General features: G+C 29.5%; 2 protein-coding genes across 10 annotated transcripts; one reads left to right on the top strand and one right to left on the bottom strand.

Annotated features, from left to right (window-relative positions):
* The first annotated feature begins 904 nt into the window (after positions 1-904).
* On the top strand, positions 905-5,985 carry LOC132951770 (histone-lysine N-methyltransferase eggless-like). Of its 9 annotated transcripts, none has more exons than XM_061023716.1 (6): positions 1,459-1,822; positions 1,969-2,026; positions 2,173-2,355; positions 2,430-3,427; positions 3,494-5,043; positions 5,120-5,985. In XM_061023716.1, exons 3-6 carry the CDS (start codon positions 2,182-2,184, stop codon positions 5,539-5,541), a joined length of 3,144 nt encoding a protein of 1,047 aa, XP_060879699.1. In that variant the 5' UTR covers positions 1,459-1,822; positions 1,969-2,026; positions 2,173-2,181; the 3' UTR covers positions 5,542-5,985. The 9 variants fall into 9 exon arrangements, with proteins under 9 accessions (XP_060879701.1, XP_060879699.1, XP_060879698.1 ...); XM_061023715.1 differs by having other exon boundaries at positions 1,944-2,026; XM_061023714.1 differs by lacking the exon at positions 1,969-2,026 and adding an exon at positions 2,027-2,106 and having other exon boundaries at positions 1,460-1,630.
* Positions 5,687-10,137, bottom strand: LOC132951772 (protein Asterix). Its single transcript, XM_061023719.1, has 4 exons — positions 9,828-10,137; positions 8,759-8,876; positions 8,581-8,678; positions 5,687-5,906 (listed from the first exon to the last, which is right to left on the bottom strand). Exons 1-4 carry the CDS (start codon positions 9,875-9,877, stop codon positions 5,825-5,827), a joined length of 348 nt encoding a protein of 115 aa, XP_060879702.1. The 5' UTR covers positions 9,878-10,137; the 3' UTR covers positions 5,687-5,824.
* Positions 10,138-10,270: the final 133 nt, after the last annotated feature.

Here is a 10,270-nt window from a genome sequence, read left to right as displayed (position 1 = left end):
CTGATTTACTCGGAGTCAGCACATAGGTAATAAAACTTAACATATTATGCTGTAATGATGTATGTTTAACACAAAAGTTGACCATGATGTATAAAATAAGTAGACTGGGAAGATAATATTCTATGTATGCATAAGTCATAAGGTATAATTTATCATTGAAAGTTATAGGTTAGATTCGATAGGTTAATGGATAATTTAAAATAATAAAAATATATTTATTTTATACTGAAAAAAAATTATACATATGCAGGTTTAATATTATGTGTGGGTGGGTAGCTTCAATATATTTTGCCCTTATATGTATAAAATGTTTATAATGATGCCACTGGGCTGAAGTCTTCGCTTTGAATCTTTTTTGAGTATTTAAAATGTACACATAATAATATATTAAAGTGATTGATTGTTACTCATTACCGAACCACCGAAGTACATTCCAATACTCCATGTCCCATGATATAACTAACCAGAGTTAAATCATGGTACACTCGACATCAACAACTGTGCAGTGGTTATCTAATACCTAATCACCCCATTTTTTTATTTGTATTTTCAATTTTTCTGGTTGATTATTTGAATTAATAACTTATAGAATCTTTATGACTTTATTTTGAAAATTACGGTCTAATACTCTAATTACGTTATCACTTTCTGCTTATTAACTGCATATACCATGACCACGAATTAGATATATCTTAAGTCATGATCATGACTACCATGGTCTTATACATGACAAATTTAATTTAATTTGTCATGGTCTTATATTATAAGACCGTGATGGCGTGATATAAATGATACACAGTGTGCCCGTTTCAGCTTATCAATTTGATAAGCTTTTGATCGCCAATAGCTGGGAAACAATATGGGGAAACAAAATAATAAAACGCGCTCTAGTAGTCTAGTGTAAGTGAATTGTACCTTCCGTTCGGGATATATAGATATAGTTTTATATCGGTTGTTTTACTTTTTCTAGTAAAATAAATATTGTTCTCAAAACTTTATACTCTGATATAGTGATATAGCTAACTGTATAGGTACGTTGGTAAGTATAATTTCTACTAATATTATCAAATACATTCAAATACACTTCACATGAAGCAAAACGTATACGAGATATTAGGTACATACAAGCTGATAATGTTTATCCTACTCCGGACTGGTACCACTAGTATATACCAAAGACATATTAATAAATGGACTGCGCTTTCCTCACCACCAATCAATCCGAATCTGAAATGTAAATTGTGTGAGTGAGATAAAAACTGTTGGGGGCAATCATGAAAAAAATAATAATTATATTTCATTCGTGCCATGAAATTATTGTGATTTATAGACATCGAGATGTTTATAGATTATAAAACTGATAAGTAGTGATAACCATTTGATAATGTCACAAATAATATCATGGAATAATTGTAAATTTGTGGTTAACGTTTGTGCTTAACCTTCAATTATTTTGTTTACTGTTAACACTTTATTAGTTATTTTTTAGTTTCAAATGTTCCGAAAATTTTGTTTTTCTGTTAATATTTAATACTAAAATTTACGTCATGGATTACCAAAGTTCGGTTCTTTTATTTTCTGGAGTCCATATAGATATTAGAAAGTCCATTAGTGATATCGATATTTGAATGTAAACAAATTAAATATAACTTATAAGTACTACCATAATAAATAATAATATTACAATAATTATTATTTACAATGTACATGTCCAGTTTTCGCGGTAGCTCTTTTATTCTATGGTAGTACAGTAGATATTTAGTATAGGTAACCTTTTTTATAGGTAATAGGTATCATGAATTAACATATATCTTAGTATATGGTAGGTATATAATATAAATTATATAACGAACCACTGAAACGATACATCTCTGGTTTATCTGTTTATACTCGAAAATATATTAGAGATAATTTCTAGTTTCTATTCGTTGTTTTAAATTTAGTGTTTAAGACTCGCATCACTTGCAGGCTCTGTTTCAAGTATCCAAGTTTCCTGTAAATGATTCTGTTTGTAAATTGTGTTTAGGTATGTATTTACTATTTGAGTACCTACAACCCCAGAGTTAGATTTGTGACATCATTTGTGCATCTCCATCTGTGTTGAGGGTATACCATAAACACATTCCACATATAATGCTTTATTTGTTTATTAATTTGTGTTTTCTTGAATAGAAAACAAAGATGGCCTCATCAAGTAAAGATTTGGAATCATGTCATAGCGGCGCCGAAGCATTGGAGGAACAGAGGCGTCAACTCAAATGTATAAACAGGCGTTGTAGTAATGGTGATGACCTGATAAATGCGGTGGAAATGGCGTGCTCTTACTATGACGTTGATTACAAGCCTGGCAAAGAGGTAATTGATATTGTTTATAGCAAATTGAATGTTACACATAGGTAGTTTGATTTAAATTATGGTGGTTTGTTTAGGTTTGCATGACGTGTTTTACAACGTGTCTCAAACATTATAAAAATCTCGAAATGAAATGGAAGGAGGGAAAATGTATTATGGAATCCACTTTTCCGTGTTTCGATTCATACGTAGTTATTGAAGATTCATCGGGCGAAGAAGAAGAAGAAGAAGAAAAAGCAGAAGAAGAAAAGCAAAAGCCTAGTACTTCTAAGGTGGGTTTACCTCCCGACCCAGAAGTTAAAAAAGCCATCGATTGTGCAGTCGTCCATTTTTTTGATAAAAACAAATATCTCTTTGAGCATCAAGTTAAAATATGCGACGAGTATATGGATGAAGGAATAAAGCAATGTAAGGCTGATGCGGATGATCTTGATAAATTTATTTTAGATTTAGAAGATCAAATGGAATCATTAAAAAATGAAATATATGGTCCATATCAACCAATTGTAACGAGCTTAGAACCTGTGGATATCGATGAGTTGGAGGATAATATGGAAGAGGAACAAGAAGAAGTCAATATGCCTCAAAAAGAAACAAATAAGCTTATAGAGGAAATCAAGATGCCTAAAGAAGCCAAAAAGGTTAAACTAGATGAATCTAATAAATCTGATAATGATATTATTACAATTGATAGAACCGAATCTGATAAGGACGATATTATTACTATTGATAGAACCGTTTGTGTTGTACCAGCTAATTTACCTCTAGAAGGAGTTTTAGAGTATCCTGATGTTGAGGCTGGACAAATTGTATATGCAATGAAGTTAACTATAAAAGATCCGTGGTATAGAGGTAAAATCAAAAATATAGTTAATGAGGATTATGTACATGTTGTGTTTCAAACTGGTGAAAAGTTAGTGACAACAAAACAAATTGCACACTCTACACTGAATTCAGTAAGATTTCCTGTGGGTTGCAGAGTAATTGCTAAGTTTACAGATCCTAATTCTAAACGCATTGATGAATTTTATGCTGGTTTAGTTGCTGAACCTCCAAAAATGCTTAATAACTTTCGGTAAGGTTAATTATTTAATGAGAAGGTAGCAATAGTTTTTTTTATTTTTAATTATTTGTTTTTTAGATACTTGATTTTTTTTGATGATGGTTATGCTCAATATCGACAACACCAAGATATTCGTTTAATTGCACGTAGAGCAGCTTTACATTATGTATGGAAAGAAGTAGAAGAGAATTCCCAGGATTTTATAAAAAGTTATTTAGAAAAGTATCCTGAACGGCAAATGGTTAAGTTGACCAATCAACATTCTGTACGAGCAGAGCATCAAGGTCAGTGGCAGATGGCAAAAGTGCTTGAAGTTGATGCATCTTTGGTCAAATTATATTTTACTGATTTCAAACATAGCGAATGGATATATCGTGGTTCTTCACGTTTGTATAATATTTTTGAAAAACAGATCAAGTCTGAGAGAGGTATTCGATTAAGGCAATCAGGACTAGCTTATTTAAAAAAACCATTTGTAGAATTCACAAGTGTAGAAGAAGAGCCCTCCCGCCTTTTAGCTAAAGGTGTAGCTCGTAAAAGTACCAGCAAGAATTCAACAACCCCTGGTGACGGAACTCAAAAATGGATTAAAAATAAGGCCAATGCTACTCAAGTTGTTGACCTAATATTGACTAAATCCATTCCTGATCCACTTGAATATCAAGAACACGAATGTACTCCTTTTTGTGTTTTATGGACAAAATATGACTATGATAAAACTAGGTCTCTCAACATGTTGATTATTCCGTTACATTTTGGTTTCAACAGGATTCAAACAGTATTTAATAATAAATCTCAAAAATGTATCCTGTACACAACCCCGTGTGGTGTAACTATTCGAAACATGAAACAGATGCTGGAATATCTAATTGTTACCATGAGTGAAATGACTATTGACCAATTCGATTTTAATAGTTGGGTCAAACCATTTGCAGAATATAAAATCATAAATAGTGTGCAATTTTTAAATGATATATCTGAAGGCCAGGAATTTAGGGGCATACCATGTGTGAATATCATTAACAATACATTACCACCAAAAATGGATTATATGACTACTAGACAACCAATGCCAGGCGTTAACATAAATGTAGACAGTAAGTTCTTATGTGGATGTGACTGCACCGACAACTGTCAAGATAAATCGAAATGTGCTTGTTGGCAAATGACTATCGAAGGACAGAAGATTTTACCTAATCTTTACAAAGACCCTAATATTGGTTACAATTATCGAAGATTGCCTGAACGAGTTTTAACAGGTATTTATGAATGCAATAAGACATGTAAATGTTCCAGTTCATGTTTAAATCGTGTGGTACAGAACCCACTGTCGCAAAAGTTACAATTATTCATGACTGAGAAAAAAGGATGGGGAGTTCAATGTTTGAATGATATACCTCAAGGGAGTTTCATATGTATTTATGTTGGTTATTTGTTAACTGAAACTGATGCTAATGAAGGTGGGAAAAATTATGGCGATGAATATTTGGCAGAATTGGACTATATTGAAGTTGTTGAAAAAATAAAAGAAGATTATGAAAGTGAAGTACCTGACAGTGACCCTGAATATGAAATTGAGACAAATCAATCCGAATCGTCTGATGAACATTATCCTAGTACATCTGATGGTAATTTTTATTTTTTATTATTAATTAATAATAATTTATAATTCATACAATATATATAACATTTTTTATTACTTAGGTAAAAGATCTGAAATGTCATTAAAGTTGCGCAAACGCAATAAATCAAAAACGAAAAAAGATGGTAAACATGTGCAGGTTTTGTCCAAATTAAATGCACGCAATATGAAAAACAACCCTAAACCTCCAAAATCAGTGCGTGAATACTTTGGAAACAACGAGAGTGTGTATATCATGGATGCGAAAACTAGTGGCAACATTGGACGTTATTTAAACCATTCGTGTTCTCCAAATACATTTGTCCAAAATGTATTTGTGGATACGCACGACTTACGGTTCCCATGGGTATCGTTTTTTGCACTTCATTACATACCAGCTGGAACAGAGCTAACTTGGGACTATAGCTATGATATAGGAAGTGTTCCGGGGAAAAGGATGAAATGTCATTGTGAGTCACTTTACTGTAGAGGAAGATTGCTTTAAAAATGTATGGATTAGTTAACTCATATGCAGTCATGAGTAAAAAACAATATGTTACTAATTAACTTGGATATAATACTATACTATTTTTTTTTTTTTTATAATATCTTATAATTTCAAATAGTATATAAAAATAATAAGTTAAATGTCTGGGATTAGAGTTTTATTTAAATAATATTACAATGCAAATTTTTTTTATTTTTATAGTTTTGACAAAACAATCAATACATTATTAGTAAATCCCAATAAAGACAAATAATTATTTTTAATTGTAAAATTTAAATTCTTATCCAAATGCTGTAGACCATGGTGGTGACATTGGATGTGCATTTTGTAAATAAGACATTACAATTGCTGACATGGAAAGCCTGTAAAATGTAATGAACATATTATTATTTTCTAAATTAATTACTGAACTGGAATAAAAATTATATAAATTTTATTATATTTACATAGTACAAATTCATTAATTTTTTTTTTGTGGGCTAATACATACAATAGGGCTTTGCCCCATACCAGTCTCATCTTATACATCTACCAAAACTCAAAACTATTTAAATTTGCTAGAGCTCAATTTAACTAATATAAATATTGTTTTAAAAAAATATGCTTTAAACTCCCTATGGTCTAGTAGTTTTTGACACTTAATTACAGACAAAACATCCATTTTTATAGATATTGATTTAAGATACTTAATACCGATGTAAATAATAAATTTAATGAATCAATAAGTTAATTATATTTTATATATTGTTCCCATGAAATTATTATAATTTATACTAATTTAATTATAATAAAATATTTTTTATTGATTTCTAAATCATTGACTTTTCATATTTTTAGAAAACAATTTTACAGTTATTTTAATAAGACAAATAGTTAAGTGGACGCTACACCTATGCATTGTTGTCTCTATCTTACATATGTATGCAAATTTGCATTCATTAGTATTAATAGTGTGCTGTTAGTCTTGATATTAGAGTGAATTGACCAATTATCAAACTCTTAGGTAAGAACATCTGTTCTTATGCGTCGGAGATTTTTCAGTATTTTAGTTGTTAAACAAGATATTATGGGTATGTGAAATATTACAAATTAAAAATCCTCATATCTCACTTGAAAACTAAAATATTGATAAATTACCAACACTTAAGCACAGATTAATGTTCTTACATAAAAGTTTGATAACAGGTCAATTCACTCTTAATATCAAAACTAACAGAACACTATTGAAACTAGGAATGCAAATTTGCTATGTTGTAAGTGTGTAAAACACAGACAACAAATGAATGGGTAGTGTCTTCTTAAATTAAATATCAAATTAAATGTTTTTTCTATAAATAATGCAGCACAAGTCACATTCTTACTCATAAGTTATAATCATTTGTTATTTTTTAAATTACATGATACTTTTATAATAAATATTCAGCACACAATATGAAACTTTTAACTAATAAAGCTTTGTTTATTATTATGCAATTTTTTTAACCAGTTATAGAAGTTATTTAAGTTATGGTAACTTCACAAGGAATCCAAGTTACACACTCGATTACCCTAAATCAATATATATATATATATTGACATACGTGTATAATGATTTCATTATATTATTCATACAGATATAGTATATAGTAATTATTAATAATTGGTGGAAGATTTTATTATACTAACATAATTATTAAATAATATTGTAATCAAAAGGGAAATAAAATACTTATATTATATACTTAAACTAACATTTTATTTAATATTATAATTTCAGGTAAATAAATATTATTCTTATATATACTTAATTAAAAAACTACTAATACTTAACTAATACAAAAAAAAAAATATTGTAAATGTCGTAAATTACATTATAAGTGTAAAATGTCATAATATAAAAATGTAATACGAAATTGTAACTGGATTATAAATCAACTACAAAATTGTAAAACTTAAAAGATTTCTGCCTTAAAGTCAGAAACCTTTTTTTTTGGCGGGGAGGTATTGTGAGCAACGGCCTTACACTTTCATATTCATACTTATATCATATTATATTAAAATATTATAAAATTCACTTATGATTTATTATGACAGTTAACTAAATAAAACTATGAATCAATAAATTCATATTATTCACCACGAATCACAATCCAGACGACCTTCTAATATTCGGCAACTAGAATCAAATTAGCAAGGCTGGGCATTAACGAGTTAAAAAGTTAATTTAATTTAAACTTTTTAACTTAACTAGTTACTTTTGGCTTTTCATTAACTTAACTGTCAACTTACTAAATTTCTTTTTTAATTAACGTGAAATTAACGAGTTAATTTTTCATTTTAAGAAGTAAGTTAAGTTAATTTATTTTGTTTTTAATTTTATAATATTTCACTATTTCAGTCTATTTTGTTTTCATGTTAAAAAATTTGTATCGTAAATTATTTAAAGTTAAAAATTTATATTATTCGAATCTAACTTATATGGAAATACTGTATGAAGTAAGTACTATCCTATAATTTAGTTTTGGGTTGGAAAAAATTAAGTTGTATAAACAAATTAACTTTTTTTTAACTTAATAAAAAATTAACAAAAAGTGCTAACTTTTAGTAACTTTAAACTTAACTGAGTTAATCTATAGTTAAATTAACTTTTAACTTTTAACATTGTGTTATTGGTGCATATTAACTTAACTTAACTGAGTTAAAAAAAAATCATTAACTTGCCAAGCCTTGTAAATTAACACTAGAAGCGCATATCCGCAGGAACAACTTTCCATTGACCCCACCAAAAGATACCTGCAAAATCCACGAGGCGATCATATCAAATGCACCATAGCCATTAAGACCAAAGCACCTTCACGCCACACTCAGCAACATGCACTTTTATACGATTACTACATGAATTATATTACTAGAATAAACGACTATTTTATTTTACTATTCAAATTGACAATGACTTATTTCAAATTATCATCATTTGGATCCCTGACAGGGCCGCACGTAACAATAAACTAAAAATAATATTATGTTAAGCTAATAATTAAACTTATAGATACTTACATGAAACTGCTAAAGATTTGTTTGTTGTCATCAGATGCTTTAGAATTTGCAAAGCTTATACATGAACAAAACATAGCACACCATGCTGCCCATTTAAACTAGCAAAAAAAAATGTTTAAAAGTTGTTAGAATATGAAGATTTAAGTCTAGGTATGACATTATTATAAATTTGTTTTACCTTCATTAATAATCCACACATGCTCAAAATCATACCCAAAATATTCATATAGTCAGACGTCAAGTCTTCACCAGGTGTTAGAGCTTGATTATCACTATTGACAGCTTTTGGTTTGTACCTGCAATCATTATTTAGACATTGTACAAGATGAATTAACTCCATATTTCTATGGTTCAGGTTATACATTTAATGGGAAATTGGTTGTATATCATGGTATATCATGGTCATACCAAGATGTTGGAAATGATTGCTGCTAATAAGTAAGAGCACTTAAAGTATAAGCACTATAAGTAAGAGTCAATACTGTGGTCCACACTCTACAAACTAGGCTTGGCAATGTTGATGTTTCATGGAGGTCATGTTATGTACAAACAGTTTATCCCATATGATGTGGTTGATAAAAAAATAAAACTCGGCCAGTGGTTCTAGCGTATGGGCAGGGTGGGCAGCTACCAAAATTTCTGGTGCCCTTACTTTAAAAATGTAATTTTTTTATCTTTTACTAGTTTTACTAAATTATTATGATAATTAAAAAAAATTATTAATTTCGGCAAGACGCATATGAATTTACGTCTAGCTTACTAGGTAAATGACAACAGTTGAAATTTAAAAATACTTTTAAAAAAAGTAATAATAATACTGGCAATAGGGGGGCTTCAACCCGTTATGCCACTGCCATGGAGACTATAAACATAAATATTTTATTAAGAATATGTTGTGGGGGAAATGTTATTCGTAGTTAAGACCTAATTATAAATGTTATAACATAAATTACGTTTCCCATACGGAAGTTTAGTCCCAGAATTACCTGAATTCAGCTATGTGTACCCTTGCTCCCTTTAATTTTCATACAGCTAATATAATAAGAAGGTACGTTGTAGAACATGCCACTGTGTCAGCTAACCCTAGGACTGATTATTGTAAAAATATTTTACGCCAAGTGTAGAAAATAAAAATGGAACCAACACATTTTTAAGATTTGAATATTACGGTTTTTAAACATTTTTTTTGAAACAGAATTCGATTAACGTGATAACGGTTCATCATAAAATATCTAAGTGATCATTACCTGTGCTCTTTGTCCGGTCTTCTGGGATCAGTTGAATGATTGGAATACATTTCGAATTTCGATTGAAAACCCGCAGAAATTTGAAAATGTGGAATCGTATGAATAGATCAATGGGAATTCTCGAACCTCGCCGGCTGTAGCAGTCACGATTTAAGATATATATTTATTATTTAATCGTGGTAGCAGAGCAGGCTAATGATAATAATTTAATATATTCTGATTTTTGTGCTAATAATCAGAGTTGTAGGTATGAGGTTAAAAGTATTCTTGGTTCTGTGGCAATATCACAAACGTAAAAATTTGGGTGTTGTTTGCATTATGCATCAAATCTAATAAATCTTCTATGATAACGTAGAACAATAATAAATATTAAACATATGGTCATTATCACGATTTAAGATAGTATGGTTGTCCAACGACCATAGATAATAAAGATTTGTTGA

This window comes from Metopolophium dirhodum, chromosome 9 (genome assembly GCF_019925205.1).
Source record: "Metopolophium dirhodum isolate CAU chromosome 9, ASM1992520v1, whole genome shotgun sequence".
NCBI lineage: Eukaryota > Metazoa > Arthropoda > Insecta > Hemiptera > Aphididae > Metopolophium > Metopolophium dirhodum.
Note: the sequence above shows the minus strand (reverse complement) of the source record. Positions and strands in the feature narration are given on the sequence as shown.